Source organism: Copadichromis virginalis, linkage group LG20 (assembly GCF_057382275.1).
Source record: "Copadichromis virginalis isolate Kocher_CV1m ecotype Utaka linkage group LG20, C_Virginalis_male_GT1.1, whole genome shotgun sequence".
Classification (NCBI taxonomy): domain Eukaryota; kingdom Metazoa; phylum Chordata; class Actinopteri; order Cichliformes; family Cichlidae; genus Copadichromis; species Copadichromis virginalis.
Genome location: NC_140637.1, coordinates 2,292,023 through 2,312,324, shown reverse-complemented (window position 1 = coordinate 2,312,324; position 20,302 = coordinate 2,292,023). Strand labels below are relative to the sequence as shown.

The 20,302-nt window shown below is 41.1% G+C and overlaps 1 protein-coding gene across 1 annotated transcript; it reads right to left on the bottom strand.

Annotated features, from left to right (window-relative positions):
• Positions 1-1,968: 1,968 nt before the first annotated feature.
• Positions 1,969-15,336, bottom strand: calcoco1a (calcium binding and coiled-coil domain 1a). Its single transcript, XM_085443666.1, has 15 exons — positions 15,129-15,336; positions 13,926-14,086; positions 13,733-13,835; positions 10,252-10,454; positions 9,855-10,067; positions 9,485-9,633; positions 9,323-9,392; positions 9,069-9,224; positions 8,445-8,699; positions 7,340-7,465; positions 7,033-7,128; positions 6,210-6,297; positions 5,784-6,031; positions 5,468-5,559; positions 1,969-3,970 (listed from the first exon to the last, which is right to left on the bottom strand). The coding sequence occupies exons 2-15, from the start codon at positions 14,055-14,057 to the stop codon at positions 3,943-3,945; spliced, it is 1,959 nt and encodes a 652-aa protein (XP_085299792.1). The 5' UTR covers positions 14,058-14,086; positions 15,129-15,336; the 3' UTR covers positions 1,969-3,942.
• Positions 15,337-20,302: the final 4,966 nt, after the last annotated feature.

Here is a 20,302-nt window from a genome sequence, read left to right as displayed (position 1 = left end):
AAGCAAGGAAAGGCCTTGTTAAGAAGAGTTTTTTTAAGAGGACCAAAAGTCTGCCCGCGTGTCTGTGTCAAGGTTATACTGCCTATCTTTACTGTATCACTGCTGCTGATATGATCACTCACTCTCTCAAGAGCGGGAATCCTCTTTATAAAAGGCTTCTGACAGTAAACCTTTTCTTTTTAAAACCCGGCCACGTTGATACTAATGCCACACCTTTATTTCATTAATAGAAAGAGAGAATCAGAGCAGGGTGATAAACACAGATGAGATTCTATCAATTATATGATTGCTTTAATTATCATTAAAGACAGATCAATAACACCAGACTGGAATTAAAATAAGGCCCATACATTATACACTATTTTACAAGGAACAATCAAATTGCCTCATATACTGAACCCTGGAAGGTGTTGCCATGGGAACCCATGCAAGGGTTTGGGCATGCTTGGGGGGAATTTAAAGGAGCCGGTTTAGTTTTCTATATGCTCATCCTCACACATTAGTGACGGTTGATTAAATAATGACTTGAGATGGGTAGGCTTATTCATTTGAAATTAAAGAATGGAAATGTGACACCTAGAGGTACAACTTCACAATGATTTAATAAAGTGTGAGAAAAAAATCACCCTTGTAATATTCTTACAACCAAAGGACATCAATTATTAAAAATAGTAAAGAATCCATAAAAGCAGGCCGTGAGTGTGCATACCAACGAATATCATTTGAATATTTAAACCCACACTGATATCCCGCTGCACATCTGAGCTGTAGCTACAACTCGGTCAACACACAGGAGAGATAATGGACCAGCAGCAGCTGCAGGGCTTCAGAGAGTGATCTGCAGGATAAAGCTCAGTGAACCCAAATGCTTCTGGCAGCAGTTAGTGAGGAAGGTGCTGGGCTCGGGGTGTGATAAAGGCAGAGAGTGTTGGTGCATGTGACCCAGGTTTGATGTGATAAAAAACTGTAGGGCCTTTCTGTGTGCACCTGAAGCTATATACAAGACAGAGAGGTGCATATGTCATGTGCTGGAAGCATGGAGCTGGGTGCAGGGTCATAATGTGAAATACCACATCATTTACTGTGTGCCTCCTGGATGGGTCAGAACAGACAAAAAGGACACGTTTGCCATTTGTTACATATGCGGCAAATCCACCGAGGGTTGGGGATCACAGTCAAGGAGGGAGAGAAAGAGAAAGGTGAGGAGAAGGTGAGAAACGTTTTCATGTGCAAAGACCATAAATTTAACACCTTCCCCTGTACGAGCAAGAAGGCAGACGGGCCATCTCACTGAAAGGGTAATGGAGAAAGTGATGAAGAAACGGGTAAAGGTATCTGTGACAAGAGTGAGAATGGAGGGCGTGCCAGAAGGGAGCCAGAGGAAATAAACAAGGCCAGGTAGAGGTGGGGGCGATTTGGGAATGAGGAGCAAGCACTGGGAAGGCGGGCAGGCGGGCAGGCGTCGGGGTCATAAAAACTAGGAGATGTGTTCTGGCCTCTGGGTCTTCATATCTTTTACATTTCTAATTAAAAGAGATAAAGAGTGAGGGAGTCATCAATCCCACAGTGATTTCCCAGTTAAGGTTTTAGAGGGGGCTGTAAACTAGGCAGCCCGGCATCATTGATTTTATAATTAGCTATTGTCACCCCAGACTTAAGATGGAGGGAGTGTGGTAGAGGGGCACGACGAGAGCTTAAAAGACAGAGCAGCACGACTCTGCTGGTGGAGTGAGGAGGATGAAGATGATGAGGAAGTCAGCCCTGAGGGGGGACTGCAGGAGAGTCAAAGGTGAGGAGAGAGAAAAAACCCAGAATGGGAATGTATATGAAACAGGCAATGAGCCAAAAGGGAATATAGGCTATAGAGCCGTGTGAAAAGAAATGGCATAGTTAATTACCAATGAAATGTCATGTGAGGATCAAAATATTGCTATAATCATTGGCCAGAAAAAGACACATTAGACCCAATAATGGATACATAAACGTTTTTATTATGCAGAACCCCACCCAAACCCCATTACATGACTGGTAAGAAAATACACAGTGTACATGTGGGATAACCTTCACATACAGAAGTTCAAAACAAACCGTAACCACTGGAGTTTTATTGCGGTGTGAGACAGTGTCCTGATGAGGAGCACTCGTACTGGAGATCTCAGTGGAACAACAAAAAGATAACTTCCTTGAGACATAAAGTCAGATTACAACTACAAACAAGGACTACTGAGAATACGTTTAGTGTGCCATCTTCTGGGAAAGAACACGGGGCTCCTTAAAACCTTTCAACCATCCACATATGTAGTGTAACACAAGGTAAATGAGGCGTCGGAAAGACGTTTACTTCTTTCACTCCTAATTTTATAAACTTAAACATTAGGATCAATTCCTTCCATATGTATTTTTTTACATCTACCTTTACCATACGATGTTGGCATCACTCCCTTCCATTAGCACCAATACCTTGCAACAACGTAACCTTTAAACAACCCATTAAAGTATTTGAAAGCATAAAGTAAAAATAGAAAAGAGATAAAACGTGAGTAAACACAACACACGTGGGTAATGGTTATGATAACAATGATGAAGGACACAGATGGCATATTGGTGAGTATCAATATCAACTTTTCATCTAAAAACTCTTCTCTAGTAAAAATAGGGTGCAAATACAGCAGATAAAATCAAGCATCAAGGTATCTAGTAAATTCTCTTAGCCAAGCATGGAAAATTTTGTTACACATTGCACAAACTGTGAAAACTGTACACCTGTTTCAAACTAAACCTGAATATAGTTTAATTGCAGCATAACTCAAATTAATTATAAATAGAAAATCATGAAAAATGCATATAATATTGATTAAAACGTAGGCAGCATTTCTTTTATTAGGCAGTATATTACCTCAGGGCTGGGGGAAAGTATCAACACCATGATTCTGATGTCAGGATCTATAAAGATGACTCTACTTCATTATTTTAGGCACAAATTTAGAACTGCATCACCATGATTTCTGTGCAATCTAGCTGTGATAAAGGCTGATGCTAAATATCCCGAATGAGCAGCTAGAGAATTTCAATAAACCCAGGTTCATTAATAAATAAAAAAAATTGCAGCTTTGCAGTGTAAAGCTAATAAACATTAATTTCATAATAACGATTATGTGAAGTTACTCAAGTAGAAAGTTGCATGTCGTCCCTATTTAAATAGACCTGAAGCACAATCTGTTGAATAAGCTTTCTATTTCAAAAGCTCGTCCTAAGCGTCAGCATCCCTAAATCACCTTAACTGCATCTGCATGACAACAATCACCTGCTAATGCATACAAGAAAGTTCAAATCAAATCTTAGTTCTGAGTAAATGGAGGAGAAATATGATGTCATAGACCTACATTACTGCAATATAATTTAGCATGATGCTGTATCATTACTTTATGCCGCCATGAAAAGTGCTCGAAGCTGCTGTGGAGAATTTAATGCTGGAAGAGAGTTTTGCTATGATTTCCAGCGGAGCTGGGCCTGCACAAAACATCATAATTACAGTGCCTGTCATGACTCCTGATCACAAATGCAATAAAAACGACATAACATCCATCGTAAAGCTCTCGACATAGCAATGATTCAACAGAAATCATTCTGCTACAGCCTGCAAACTCTCAAATGCCAGAGCCCACGTCTAAAAGCCTGCTGCTTCAAACTGTGCACCACTCTTATGTCAGTCATAAATATTGTGTTGACCTGCCACCGCTGGCAAAAACAGTCAGGGTAAAAACACAGCAATCTAGAAGGACAAAAAACAAGGTTTATGGCAGATACAACATAATTGCATATTAAAATTCTGTCTGTATATAGAGCATAAGCTGTATTTGTGCTTGTTATAGGAAGTAATGCGGAAACAACAAGGTCCCTCTTTCCCTTTTTGATCACTTGCTGTGGGTAGGTGTCCACTGGTTACCAGAGCGAGGTGTCAGCTGAACCACTGGAGGAAGAAACAAAGGAGAGAGAAAGGATGTGTGAGTGTGTTAAAAATGGAAAGAAACACACATTCTGGTTGAAAGAGCAGGCGAGACGAAAGGAGTGGGTGAGTGGGAGAGCGAGAGCCTTAATGATGCTGAAAATTGGCCCGTGACTGCGGTACACCCCTCAGGTAAATCATTGCTACAGCTTGCTGTCAACTCGTCTGTCCCCTTGTCCTCCCATCTCGCCCCTCCCATGCCCCGAATGTGTCTCAAACAGCCTCCCTCGCTTCACCCTGACTCAACTTCTTTTACGACCACGTATTCAAAACTTCCATCTTCGAGTCATATTCACCGTGCCACCATAAATAACTAGTTGCACATGTCTGTGTGCATTAGATACCTTTGAATTCATTGTGCACGCATCAAACCATTTCTGCGAGAAGCCAGTGAAGGAAAGTAACGGAGTACATTTACTCAGGCATACATACATTAGTTCACTCCCCAGTTTTGAGATACTTTTCTATGTTCCAGGGAGAAATATGATACTTTTTACCCCACTGCAGTTTTATAGCGGCTTTGTTCTTTAATTACTTTGCCGACTAAGACTGTACACACAAATCAAGTCATGAGCTCATAAAATATAAAGACAATGCTAGAGTTTAAAACCAGCCAGCACGACGGGGTGATATCTGGTGGCTTGTTTTGCCTCAGAGAAATTTTCATTTCCATATGCAGTCAGCAACGCAAATCTTTTTTGAACCTTAAATCTTCACCTGTGCACAATTTGTTGCAATCCCTCACGTGTTTAGCAATCCTACACCCTTTATTGAGAATATCCTTCAGTGTATTTTGAGTGCCGACAAGAAGTTATTTCTGACTTTTAGAGGCTATAACACTAGCAGTTTATGAAACTGTTATATCATCTGCGACATTAAATACTTCCTTGTAATAGTAAAAGGAAGCGGTTGAAGAACAAATATGCTTGAGTAAAAACTGTCCCGTACTACACATATTAGCAAAATATAAGTACTATGTCTGCCGTAGCATGGCCCTCATCACGGATATATTATTAGATATGATATTAATAGATTGTTACTACTAATGCAATAATCTGAAAATAGCATGGTGCATGTTAATATGGAGGTATTGTTTGTGAATTAAGGTCTTTTCAGTGTTTAAAAGAAGAAGAAAAATGATCACAAATCTTTGCTTCTTTAGATATTGTACACTTTGTCTCTCTTTCACTGGTAAAAAAGACTTTTTAACAATGCAATGTATTCTATGATCTGTACTATCGTACCCCATCCTAACGCTGATCAAAATCAAAGGGATAACTTTGGCTTTTAACATTTTAACCTAATTTTCTGTAAATACATAAAGTTTATACTTTAATACTGGTTAAAAAAAAGAAAAGAAAAAGAGTATTACTCCGTTAACACTTCACAGTAATGGGTATAAAGAGTAAGTGTTACATGTATAAACATATAAGGGTACGCGTTTGTAGTGGAAAGCTGTACCTGAGAAAAGTATCCATGGGGTCAGGCAACAAAAGAGCTGTTTCCTCCCCAGAGCTGTTCCTTCTACACTCACGTGGATCGCATTCCTCCTCCTTAATACAGTAAAACACACACACACGCACAGGATGACACTTAACACATATCTATCCAGCAGCTATTACCATCCAATAACTTGCACACTAGCAGCCTAATTGGTACTAGGAGATAATGTCTATATCAAACGACCCACTGCCCATGTTTAACTGGTGTGCATGGCTATCAGCATGAAGGCATAGCTCAGTTTCAATATCACATATAATTATGGTGCACGTCTCACCGAATCAGAGCTGTGTGCCAGAGTGTCAGCGGTGGCCTGGTGTGGAAGGGAGAGCGGTGCCGGCTGGTTGATGACCACTTCCCTCCTGCTTACCTCCCTGGGGGAGAGAGGAGGGGTGGCAAGGAGCAACGAGTCAGGCTGCCCCTGCTCACATAGGCTGTAGTGTGCCAGGGGGGTCGGGGGATGGAGGATCTGCAAAGCCTCTGGGTTCTCATCCTCCGAGTCAGATGACACACTGTCAGGACGGCCTGCCAGACAGAAACATTAGTTAAGAAATAGCGGTCACTTTTCCTCAGAGCGCTGCTCTTGTCGTCCACAACACGGGCCAATCTGAACAATATTTAGTGTGGCTCTTGAATGATAGTTAACACTTTTATTGTTCACATCTGCAGGGCATACAGTAGATTGATGTGTAGCTCAATTCACCTGTAGAGGCAACTGGGGCCGAGTTCCAATTGGCGCTTGCAACTGTTCCCATCTTCTGTTCCAGCTGACAGATGTACTCCATCAACTCCTGTGGTGAAAAATGCAGTCATCACCCTTATAACCCTCAAAATGTCAGACCTCTTCAAACCAGCACTACGTAACATTATTGCACTGTGAAAACACAACGGAAACATTTGCCATTATATAAATGTTACCACAGTACAATGAACATTTAAGTCCTTCCTTGGTTTCTCATGTGCCGCACATTGGCTGTTGTACTTAGATATGGCTGGAGTTATAATTAGGCTGGACAGTAATTTAGAAAAAGAACTGAATATTTACTTCTGCCTTCAGAGTGAAAATGTTATGGTAGTTAGCCAACAAAACTCTGCAGGCACTTTAACAACAACAGCACCGACTGCCCTGAAATCCACCGATTTATATTGCACTGTAAACAAATTATATTGCACAATAACAAGAGGACAACCACAGGGAGATGATTCCCAACAGCAGGGTCATTCACAATAAGAGTATTACTGTTGTTATATCAGTAAGGATGTGTGTTCATTATTAATACAAAGATTTTAGAAAAAATTGCAGGGGTGTGCCCAGGCTTTATAGTCACACACTAAACTAGATTTACATTTAAAAACTAAACCATGAGACCTCAGCAACTGATAATGGCACAAAGTCTGTGACACCACACACGCACAGTGTTAAATAAGTACACTACCCACCCAGAGTTTATCGTTCGCTGCTTTTTAAAACTAGTTTCTGTCAGTACTGATTCAAATCATGCACCGTGGCAGACAAGGTTTCTAACCTGTTTCTCTGCAAGCAGCTGCTCCTTCTCTTTGTGGGCAACCCTCAGGCTGGCCTTCAGCTCCTGAAGCTCCCTACGGGTTTCACTCAGCTGAACCTACAAGCCAGATATCACAAAACAGCAGGGTGAGGTATATTAGACCCACTCGAAAGACACTTTGACTTTTGTGTGATGTTCTAGAAGTAAACAGCCAACATCTAAATGATGCCCATTCTGAGTTTGACCTTGTTTTTGCCAGTTCAAACAAAACTATTTGTTCACACAGATACAGAGTAGGCTATAATGTATATGAAGCAGCTTCTCTCACCCGGTTGCAATCTTTTTCTCTTCCAAGCTCAACCTCTAGCTTCACTCTCTCCATCCTTTCCTCTTGCAGCCTCTCCTCCATCGCCTGCATCTCTTGGCTGAGTTTCTCCAAACGCTCATGGTCTTTCTATGAGGGTGACACACAGACACTACTACTTACTGTATTTACTTCATATATAATTTATTTGCCTCTGCCATTCGATCTTTAGGTTATGGACTCAAATATTGACTCGATGTCATACCACCTACACATTACACCTACAGAAGCTGCTCAGCCATGAAGCTCCTGGTGCAGTTTCCATGCTGATATTAAGGGAGTTTGAAACTCTGGAGTTACTGGGTCAGAATAGCGTTGGGGCCCCTGCTCTCTGTAGCTTTACATGCTCTGCCGCTTCATGGCTGAGTTGCTGTAGTTCCTAAATGCTTCCACTTTCCAATAATACCACTTACAGTTGATTGAGGAAGAAATTTCCCAAACTGACTCATTGCAATGGTGGCATCATATTACGGTACCACGCTCAATTTAAGCTCTTCAGAATAGGTACTTCATGTAATACACATCAGGCAATAGGATTGAACACACCTGAATTCAAAGAGTCAGAGGTGTGACCCAGTACTTTTAGTAGAACCAGCCATATAGGCCCATTTTGAGAACTATAGAACATTTTGTTCTTTTTCTCATTATTATTAATATCCACTTCATATGTCGAATGTTACATATACCAAATATTACAAATACAAAACCCTGCAACAACTTTGAATCAAAACAAAGACTTGTAAAAATAAAATCAGGTCTACTGGGTGTGACATACTTAAACCATTTTTATCAAAAATATAACAAACTGTTCAGATGTATAATAGCAATATATTGCTACCCTCTCCCTTGCACCTTCATATCAACATAATGTCGCACCTGCTAATATTGATATAAATCTCCCTTTTCTCATTTCTCTTTAAGCATTTAAAAACTGATCGTTTTTTCTTCTTTTATTATGCTGCATACAATTGTTATTGATGCCATGGGAATATTTCACTTTGAAACCTCGTGGCATTTATTAGTGACATTCTACATTTTCCAGATTTCATGCTCTACAGCGATGCAGTACCTCAGCCGAGCGCTGCATGTTCTGCCTCTCCTGGGCCCAGTGGGCTCTTCCCTCCCTCAGGGCCAGACTGGAATCTGCAAGCTGAAGGGTGAGCTGAGCAGCCTGAAGGCGAGCCTGATGCAGTTCAGCTTGCCCCTGATCCCTCTGGGCAACCATAGAGCTGAGGTCACTCTTCAAGCCCTCAGCAGCTCGTTCGCTCATGTGCAGCCGCTCACGCAGGCTACGCATTTCTTTCAGAGATGCCTCATTTTCCGCCTGTGCATAAAGGACCAAGAAACCATGTTGGTTACTCATCTCATACTTCAGGTGATTTTCTGTATATTGCCAGACCCAAAAATATCTAAGAGTGGATTTGAACTGGTCATTGTTGTTTGTTTGTAATTCTTTTAAAACATAATTGCTGAGTTAAAATACAAAAAAACATGTTCCAAATAAAGTAGCAGTGATCACTTTCCCCCCCAAAAATCAATTCTGATTTTATGTCCAAATACTTGTAACACATTTCACAAGAGTCGAGTTGAAAACAAACAAACAAACAAAAATCCTATTTTTACATCCTCTGAGTGAGCATCCTGGTCGAGTTTCAACCACTAAAACATTCATTAATAAGTCCTTTGGTTTGACCTCTTTCCTGTGGGCTGTGGTGAGTTTCTGGGTGAGGGTGGTGATGGTGTTTTGAAGCTGCAGGACACTGGTGTCTCTTTGGGCGAGGGAGTTCCTCAGGCCCTGGAACTCCTTTGACAGGATTTTGAGCTCGCTTTCTGTTTGTTCCAGCTTAGTCTAAGGAAAAAAGGCAAGAGATGGGAAAACTGAGATGTTGGGGGGGGGGGGGAGGACCATGTTTTACTATGTTACACAGTATGTTTTGAACTGTGCACCTGCAGGCTTCTTCTCTCACTCTCCTCTTCTTTTCTCAGAGCTCCTGCCCTCCTGGCTCTTTCCTTAATTCTGCACATACAGATTTTGTTATAGACAATCAAAACTATTCACAGGACCCACATAAAAGTAAAAGAAGGACAAATGAGAAAACCATGTCAAACCTCTCTAACTCGGTCTCTTTTTCCACAGCTCTCTGTGCCAGGGTTTTGATGTCGTCCTCTAGCTCTCGGATTCGCGCTTTGCTTGCCTCCCTGGCATCCATTAAAGCAGTTTTCTCCTGGGCTAGTGATTCTCCTAATGCCTTTTCCTCCTAACAGACCAGAGGCGTGTTTAATTTTTGTGTTAATATAAGAACTCGGGCAATTTCTTAAATGTCTCCTGCTTACATTTTTACACTTAACACACAGGGACATTATTTAAGCAGAAATGCTTTATCTGAGAATGAGGGCACTGCTGTAGGGAAATGGAAGCAGGCACATCGGTTCTAATCAAATGACTGTGCCCACCATTTGCATAAGCTTCATACATCACCTTCTGCTTCTTCTGCAGCTCATCAAGCTTCTCTAGAGTTTGGTTCAGCTCTTTCTGAAGCCTGGCGATATCACCCTCCAGCTCTTTGCGTCTTCTGTCCCAGGCCTCTCTCGCTCGCTTGTACTCCTCATTCTCTTTCTCTCTTTGCTCTTTAACCGCCTCCTGCACCTGCAAAAGCTCAGCGCGCTCTCGCAGACATTCCTGCAGTCGATTCTAACAAGACAGAGAACAGAGGAAGCAAGCAGCATGACTGTGTGCCCGTCTTTGTGTAACTGCAGTAAACAAGAGTATTGATCCCCCCCCCCCCCCCCCCCCCAGCAGATGTGTTTTATAAGCACTCGTTAATTTTGCAAAACTGAAAACACACACTCTCCCATGCAGTATCTTATCCACTCACCTGCAGCAGCTCAGCCCTGGGGACCACCAGCAGCATATCTGTGCCTGCCTCCTCTCCATGGGAGTCTTCCTCAAGAGTCACCAGATCCTCAAGTGGCTTTGGTGCACAAAAAGTGAATTTAGAGCTGCGAGAGCACACCTTCCCTTTAGCATCAATATATACGAACTCATACTCCTGGGAGCTGGGCTTGGGTAGGTAGGAAGCTAAAATAGTGATTTAAAAAAAAAGCAAAAAAAGCAAAAGGTTATATTACAATCTGCAGAGAAGAATAATTGTTTTTCAAAGTAGCCATGCTTTAATTTAGACCCTACTTCCCATTATACTTTTAGTCAGTCTAAATTACATACCTATAATTTTGGAACATCTAATCACAATTTAAATTAATGTTCTGGTAAATATGAACTATGAGTCTAATACATTTATTTGTATTATATTGCTGGTTAAGATGATGTGTTTGCCATCAAAAATCCATTTCACAGACCCTTTTTACAGCAAACATTTTGACTTGTCAAAGTAGGGAAAGTGTATGAATAATGGCTGTATTCCACTTAGGGGAGGTCCCCCTTTTGCACATTCTGTTTTATTGCCATGAAATAGGAAACTTAATGGAACTAGGAAGACATTACTTTGACCTGCTCCTCCCCTGCTGTGACAACTAAAAATACACGGGTGACAAATTCAAGTAAAAACTACTCGCTGTAAACTTAATGGCCTTTAATTCGTCATCTGTCTTACTGCAGTCTAAAATGGCCTAGCTTTGCAAACTTGGATTAAGCCCACTGCTAAACTAAAACATTTATTAAATAAAGCTATCTTCTCATTTAGTCTTAGAAACTGTCTGATAATACTTCAATTCAGTAACACCAGGTTCACATGTTGCAATACAGCTTCTGGCCACTAGTGGCAGCAGTGCGGCCATTCACGGCAGGTGAGCAACAAAACGATGACGTCTTTTATGTAACTTGTGTCCCATGGGCTGTGAGGTCTGTAAGCGTCTATTCATTGTCGTTGTATCATTTGTGAAAAACCGCAGAGTACCTGAAATAGCAGAGCGTCTCTGGTTAGCTAAGCTGGCCAAAGTCTTAAACAGGTGTTTTAAGTGACTCTCGGGCAGTTTGGTGCTTTTTTTCCACGTAAAACTTGAAGAGAAGCTCAACTTTGCGAGTTGAGCTTCTCTGCGCCATTTATATGTTTGTTGTAAACATCGTCGGCGTAACAGAAGCAGTTAAACAACTTTGTATGTTCTGCTTTTGTCCTGTAGTGTCAAAAACAGCTAGCTCCAGCCAGTGTTGCCAACTTTCAGTTTTCAGACCCCTTAGCGACTTTTTTTCTAAAGAAAGTCGCTAAAAAAGACGTGAAAGCTCGTATCGCTTTTACTCTCAACAAGCAGCGGGTGCTGTAACGCAGTCAGTTCTTCTTTTACTCTTATGCTGTTTTGTGGATCACAAGGTTTAAAACTACTTATAAACACACACACACACACACACACACACACACAAAGTAACTCCACCAGAGTGCCTATTTCGGGTCACTTGCCGGTCCAAGCCCGGATAAAGGAGCAGGGTTGGAATTGTGACATTAAAAAAAACAATAATTGCTAAAAGAAATTTAGTTTGTAGTTCTAAATAAACTCTAAATGCATTTAAGACTTTTTTTTACTCACTTTATGTCTCTTCCACGATGTTATTTCTCTCTCCAACAACATAGGTTACAATTAGATTAGCATGACCAATTATGCAAATTAGGCGTTGACGTCATTTAGCGACTTCTAGCGACTTTTAGGACAGCCAATAGCGATTTTCCTTACTGAGGAGTTGGCAACACTGGCTCCAGCAAGCTAAACGCTCATTAAACAACACGTGTTTGTTTATCACATTATAAAATAGCTTTTCAGTCGCCTCGACTGTTTGTGCTATGCTGCTATGTCCTGTTGAAACCACAGAAATTAATCTAGTATCAATTCAACAAACATCCTGTTAATGACGCGGTCCATGCTTTCAGCTGTCCTGCCAAAAAATGTTTTCCTGCTATTTAAACCGCTGTAAATGACTAGCTGGCCTATAATCTGTCAAACGTATCTCTCATGAAGGATATCGAGTCATTATGTGCCAGAAAGAAAATTCCCGTCACAAAGTAGAAGCTACAATCAGTTTTTGGCAAAGTGACTTTTATATATCCTTTATGAATCGATGTAAAAACTATCGTTGACAGTAAAAACGTCTTCTCCAAAAGAGAGCTGGCCAAGAGGGCAGGAGAAATTGCAACAAATATAACATAACAGTTCTATAAAGATATTTTAAGTGGCCCAACAGGACTGGATTGATTAAAATGTAGAGCACAAAGTGGGTATGATAATGCTGAGTTAAAAGACACTTGCAGAACAGGTCATTTCTTTATTTTGTACGTAACCACTTCATAAATCTTGTTGACTACAGCCTATCTACCAATATAAGCAAAGCTATTAGTCATAAAAACACATCAGCAATCACTGTTTCGCATAAGACTGTCGCTCATAAAGCTGAAGGCTTACAAATTTTGAGAGCAAAATAACTGCTTTTCAGACCAGCTGTGCTACTTGCATAACGTTAAGACTTTCACTATCACCTGAATCTGCTTCCTTTTCATGCACCTTTAACCAAGCATACTGGAACTGATGATGATACACCTCCTGCCTCCCACACTAACCACAAAGCAGTCAGCCTTATTCTGTGACTCCTTCCAGCCTATAAAGTAAGTTGATCTAATATCATTATCTCACACAGACCATAGCTTCATGTTTGGAGTGATTTACTTAGAATTACTGTTTCACAATACGGCTACAGCAAAGGGCCAAGATAGAAAACAGACAGAGGGAATGACACACGGTAAAGTTTATGAGCTGTATTTCAACTTCGAGCACCGGCTAAGGTCACAGAAGAGGCGACCTTCTTTTTAAATCACAGCATTGCTGCTGATAAGGAACCATCTGTACTTTCTTTAGTTTCCTTTCTCTGTACTGAAGAATGACATTGACAGTATGTTTAAGTTAGCGATAAATCACTTTACCAGGGGTCAATGCCACACCTGCTGCACACGTGCCCCTCACCCTCAATCAGGCTTATCAGCTGCCCCTGACACACAGGACAAAGTGAACACTGTATTCTCCAGTGAGCAGCAGCAGTCAGCAGAGCAGCCTTTGGGCCATTGTCTTACTAAAGAAATGAATTCAAACCATGACAGAGAGTGTCTCTGTTAGAAACCAAGTTAGATATTTCTCTTGTGCAAAGGATTTTTTCCCCTTTTTTCTGCTGAAGAATTATTTTAAGATAGAAATAAACATTTGCTTCCACTCAGCATGTGATTCGCTAGCTTTTTGTAAACAACAGAGCAATTCATTTTACAGAGGCATCAATCTCCTGCTGAAGGTTTTATGCGCTGATCTAGTACAGATCCTGTGTGACTATGGGAGGTAAACCCAGTTAGAAAACAAAGGTATGAATACCCTGAAACTGAACACAGCAGTTGACATCTGTGCCCTCTTGGTAGTCAGCCGGGGCTAGCGCCCATACAAAGGTGTGGTATTCCTTTACTGATGTCCATCCCTCCTGAAGAAGAAAATGTGTGCACAGTGTTAACTTCCAGTTGGATATTATTTATTTAGTTGCTTTTCCAGAAATTCGTCAGAACAGCAATACCTTGAAGAGCCCTATCCAATCATTACTGGCCCATATGTGCCGTGAGCTCAGCGTGTAGTGGCAGTCGACTCTGCTCTCAGGAAAGTAGCTGCAGCCCACGTTTCTAAACTCCACCTGCCAGTCCTTGTCCATGGCAACACAAAACAAATGCTCTATTGCACCTACAAGAAAGAAGGTAAAAAACAAACAAACCCCAAATCAACCTAGAAACCAACATGCACAGTTACATTACACAGCTATTTCTGGAATATAGGTAAGAGGTGGTCCCTGCTGAACAAACAAGAGGCCCCAAGTGTGTGAGTATTTTTGTTCAGTGTAAGATCTAGACTGAGTGCACACTTAAGGAAACAGCACCGATGCACAACTAATCCTCAGTGACAGCATGGTCTTAAGGCAACATGACACGTTACACAGGTTGTCACCAGGGGCTATTTCAGTCATCTTCAAAATCATTTGCTATTATACAGCATCACGTGTAAGCATGCAGGATATGGGCTCAGATTCCACTCGAGGTTACTTGCCACGAATTTGTGGTGTCCCTGCAGTTAACCACACTGCTTGCCTACCGAAAGCACTATTTTTGTGTGTGGTGTAATAACTATGGTATAGGCAACATTTATGATGTGATGGTACACTGTTACACAAACAGGGTGAAACACATGGTAAATATACATTTTAATAGAGCAGCAGAGACAAGCATGATGAGATTTTCAAAAGGAACAAAAATAAAGCAAGCGCACCTTAAACCCAATGAGGATTTACAGCGAGCATGTTCTTTAAACTTGGATTAACTTTCTGTACTTTACATTTATTCCCTGTGGTAGAGTCAATAATCACAGATGATACAAGTTTTCTATTTTTGTTTTGCAAACAAACATCCGTTCGGACAAGATAAAATACAGACAGTGCGTAAAACAATACACCAGTGATCAAAATAGCTTTCCGTGGACTCGTTTTACATGGCACGAGGCTTAAGGCCCAACAGTAGCACATGTCAAGAAAACAGTGTTATGCCCGTCGATGAAAGCTTTAAGCTGACAAACAAACAAACACAGGCACTGCGGACAGACCTGAATCCGTGCACGTTAGTCATATTTGTTAATTTGATGGAAATGCAAATAATAAGAGACAATGCAGGGCTTTGTTAACTACCAAAAGAGATCTGCGCACATTATCTCGACCCGTTTCTGATGTCTTTGTTACCTTTACGGTCCTCAGCCCTCTGCAGACGGTCCAAAGGAGCCCTCTACGTGCGAGGTACCGGACTGACAGTCCTCAAGAAACCCACGAAAGAACACGGCCGATGCAGACTCGCTTTCCTCACGGAGCTCAGCTGGACCAACAACGCGAAATAACAACAAAAAAGCCAAAGCAAAACACAAGCACCACAGCTTCTTCTGCACCGTGGAATTATGGGAGCTGTTGTTCACGATGTAGCTGAAACTATGCCGAGATACTCCTTTTTAAACTACAACCCCCAGGCTCACAGTAGACTAACAGATCCGCTGAATGTAATCTGACGCGTCTCATCGGCCGCCGTTGTTTTTCGCATCGGATATCTGCCAAACCGCGGCTGTCCTGCTCGTTCACCAATGGAAAGAGTGTGTGTTATTTGCGATGAGAGGAAGACACTCTTAGCGGATGTAATAATGAAAACGGATGTTTTTATTTGCAGTGATTGTTCGAGTTCATAAATATTTGCTACATTGCGCTGTAAACAAATCTGCGCATTATTTTCCATGCAGGTAGACTTCGCACTATGACGGTTATTTAATTTGATGGTAAAGTATTACAGGTTGTATAGTTTTTGCCTATTTATTTTAGTTTAAATCAGTGTCCCCCGGGAGCCTTTTCCACTTCATGTATTATCTATACTTTGATGAGGAAAATCAGGAACCACAGCAGATCCTCTGACGTCAGCCCACGTTCCAGATTTGATGGAGGGGAATTCGGATTTTAGCCAAAATTTTTTCCAAAATAATCCAGTGATCCTGCATTTTGGAAGCGCCCCAATTTGGCAGTTTCTTTAGGGTAAGCTTGATATCCCACAACGTCTTCAAACATGAGGACAAATAGAGCGCATGACGAGGTTACAGTGCCGGGCAGCAGATGGCAGTATACCATCTTGAAAACCAAAATTACACATGCAAGTCTAAACACACAGTGCGGTCTTTTAAGCCCACAATGAAAATATATCACAGCCTTTTTGTCCTTTCACTATTAGATACAAGATAAAAGGGGGGGGGGGGGGGGGGGTACACTGTCTCTCTATGCTGCAAATTTTAAAAACAGCCTGGGTTCACCATCTCTAGCTTTGCCTTAATTCATAGTTTTGATTTTGCAGATATATCAGAAGAGAAATGCAAATATGGCTGTGCAGATAGGTCTCAAGGCTACAGTAGTAGTATTGTCTATCTGGGTTCACAATGTGTTATTCTGAGATTTTTAATTAAAAAAAAACATTAAAATACTGGTTTTAGTTGAACTGATTATATTAAATGATTTAAATTTAAATTAGAGTTAAAATGGCAAATAAGTCTTTAACTGCAAAAAGCCATCAATAACAAAAACCTATTTAACAGAAATGGAAATTAAAAGTTAGCATTCTCTATTAAAGGTTATTAGTCCTCCACAACCACAAGTTAAATAATGCTCAGCCTGTATTATTATAGTTATTGATGTTAGCTCATTGCCCATAGCCAGCCTATTTATCTCTGCTCATTGATGAGACACTCCAGTCACACAATACTTTACTCCTCCTCAATTAGTAAGTCCAGTTTGGCTAATTTAGTCTGTTGACGACACTATAAGGATGCTTCATGTAATTTTATGCCGACGGACAGTCAATGCTGAGACCCTATAAATTGTGTTTAAGTGGATTAATAGTGTGCTGAGCCTGTGTGAGCAAAGTGGTGATGGAAATAGTGGCTCGCTCTCACAGTGGGATAATTAAATAGGTTCTACTGTGATGACTGGCTTATTCAGTAGCCACTGTTTACATGCGTGTTTAGCTTTAGGTATTATTAAAGAAAAAGATTTCTTATGTTGAATTCTTCAACATAATTCAGTATGGTTGTCTTACGGGTTCCCTGGAACACAGAAAAATCAGATATACCAAAAATACTAGCATAAGTATTGTTTATGAATTAATTCTATATGCTTATTTCTGCTGGTTTTGTGCCACCCTATTTTATTTTATTTTATTTTATTTTATTTTAGTGTTGTGTCTGATTTCCCATAGCCTTGACTTTGAAGCGCCATTGTTGTGTAAAGTTAGAAGACAGTTGTGCAGTAGGAGTGTGAAGGCTTCACCATAACAGAGGCTAGACTTAAAGTGGATTGTCCATGAAACTGCTTGATCTTGACCTGGCTGCCTGCTGTTATGGCTCCTCTGCCTATCATAACATCCCACCTCTACCCTGCAAACTTGCGCACACATGCAGTTATGCTGACCGTGTGAATTTACAGCTCTTTTTTGTTTTTTGGGAGGAGATGGCTAACATTCACACTTTGAGGCGTTAGGTTGGGGGAAAAAATAGTGTTCTGGCACAAAACGTTCAACATGTTGTTTATTTATCTGTTGTGGAAGTACTCCACACAAATTTAATCCCTGTCATCTGCTGATTTCTAGCAGCTTGGCTTGGAATTTCTCTCAATGCTAGAAAATGGTATAGCCCCTGAGTGCTACTGCAGTTTTATTACCTGAGGTGGTTTGTCTGAATATAGCTTACCACATGTCTCATTCAAAGGGAATGGCAGGTATGTGTCACTAGTCATAAATTGCAACTAGCCTTCAGCAGTAATCAGTTGCCAAGGAAACCTCAAATGGGATTATGACCTTCTGTTGTGTATAGCCAAGCAAATTGTTAGAGTTGTCAAGATCCAAGAGACAAACATTAAAGATTTATGTCAGTAAACAATTTATTTTCTCATCATACTAAGTTAATGGGTAGCGTGTCTTGCGTGGAAATAAAACTGAGAATATAAGTTGGCGGCATTTTTTTTTCTGGCTGGGTATTACTTAAAACTATACGGGCAGTTTTGACTTTAATAATGGTAGTTACTGTGTTTTGAAGTAATGTTGTCTTGTTTTAAGATATAGTCAAAGAAAGGCATTACAAGGTAGAAAACAAAGAAAGAAGAGCAGAAGCAGAGTGCCTAGAAGGAGGGTAGAGTGTTGGGAGGGTGGAGATAGAGAAATGGGGGACGGTGGTATTTAGTATGCACGGCCAAGCTGCCCCATCTGCTTAGCGCAGCAGTCCCTGTCGTATAACTGTCTGCAGGCCGTGGGCCACATAAAGAATGTCTCAGATTTGATGTAATTCCGCAAAATTAATGACAGCTTTACTCGGTATGGGCCGTGAGGGAATGATTAGTGTTTGATCGTCCATCTGATCAGTTCCCTTGGCTGGCTGCTGAGAGATGCTCCACTATATGCCGGTATGTTGCCTATGGCAAGCACACATGCACACACAGATACACCTATCCCAGAGTAATTCCTGGGCCCCCATGTTGTAGTTTATGTTTAGGTTCTGGTTCGCGTTTCCCTCAACAAAAACATCCAATATCTTGTAAAATTCTCTGTGCTGTGACACTTCACATCAATGTGAACACCTACTGATGTGCTGGATGCAGGTCCCACTGGTAATGTGAATGTGCACAGGGCACTTTTATATTAGGCTGTGCGGTATTTCAAAGAAAAGTGGGACAACCAGCATCCAATTTAGAGAACTCGGAGGTCACACTATGACCTTTTACAAGATATGCTTTACTGCAGCTGTGATTGGAATTGGGTATTAGTTTTTAAAAGAGATGGTGAGTGGATTGGGAATTTGAGAGAGAAAAAAAATTGATCCATTGGATGGATTGCTGGAGTTGGACAAGTGGAATACCTCTCGTCGTTTTAATTCAGCCCCACCTCAGCGTTCCCAACCCCCATCTCTTTCCTCCTCTTGGGCTGCTGCGTTTACAAGCGAAGGGGGCATTCTGTTTTACAAGTGAGCCTGGTGCGTCTCGGTGTGCTAGCAACATTAAAATTGAACTCGTCTTATCTGTGCAAACCGCGAGGCTTTACATCATAGGCTGTCGTGCTACTGCCATGAGGCCCCACTGTGCTTTTATGTAATGTGGTGCAGTCAAAAACCCAGTGGACAATTAAAGTGAGCTGATAGATAAAGAAGTGATTGAAGACCAGAATCTTAGTTTGTGGAATGCCCTGTGTGTTGGGGGGAGGGACACTTTAGTGGTTTATTATTGTTAACAAGACACAACATCTCACGTAGACAGACTGAACTGGAGACACAGTTTTCAGAGTTGCATCTATTTTTTGTTTTTTGCTGAGTTGCATATGGCAAAGCTAATTTCCCATCTGACCATTAGTACTCTGGTCAAGTCCAAAGCATGGAGAGCCTAATTCAGCAAAGGCTTGGGGAGGGCTGTTTCTGCCAACACAGATTGTTGGACAGATTGGCAGTGCTTCACTCTGTGTTGATGCAGTACTTTTCCCTCAAATTGTGCACAATTATAACAAATCACTTGCAAAAACACCATTAAAGTAAACAAAAACTTGTTCCAGTTCAATTGCAACTCAGTCCATTATCCTCTCTGTTTTCTCCTTCCTCAGTACTTTAGAGTTTTTGTCCTTCCTTCCATAACACTCATTCCAAATTATTTGAACGTGTTTCCTCCTGCTTGGGTTCCCCCCTTCCCTGTTGCCATTCTCTAATCTCCTTTCATTTTGCTCTTTTTCTTGGCCCACTCTTCCTCCCCCACTGCTTTCTTTTTCTCCTCTTCATTTTATATTTTTGGCTGAGCTGAGGACCTTTCCTGGTGCAGTGACCTTTCTGGTTTTAAATTAAGCCCCACTGCGGCACGTCTCTCTTCATAGATTGCCAGTTACGAGCCTTCAGAGAACCGCAAAAAAATAACGATTCTGATGAAATGGCCCCTTTAAAAAGCTCTTCCAAATTCCTTTTACATTTTTCTTTGCCTCTTCCCCCCTTTCTGGTTGCATTAATATTCACACTAATGAGGAACATCCTAAAGAGCAGACCATGGAAAATGTGAGAAGAGACATATGCATGTGCCTCCCGACATGCACGTCATACACATACTGTTGCTCATTGCTAATGGGGTCTAATTAAATGCCACATATGTTTGAAGTGATTTATGAAATCTGGGCATCCAGGGCTTGCATTATGATTGCTTAATCAGAAAGAGACCATTTTTCAATGAATAACACAGTTTGTGGCCTTTTAGAAGAGACCAATGTTTTGCATTATGTGATTAATAGGCCTCTAATAAATTTTTTTTAAAATGATAAATAGTTCTTACTGCGCTGAGGTCATAGTTCTTTTACCTGGTAGTCCAGCATTTGT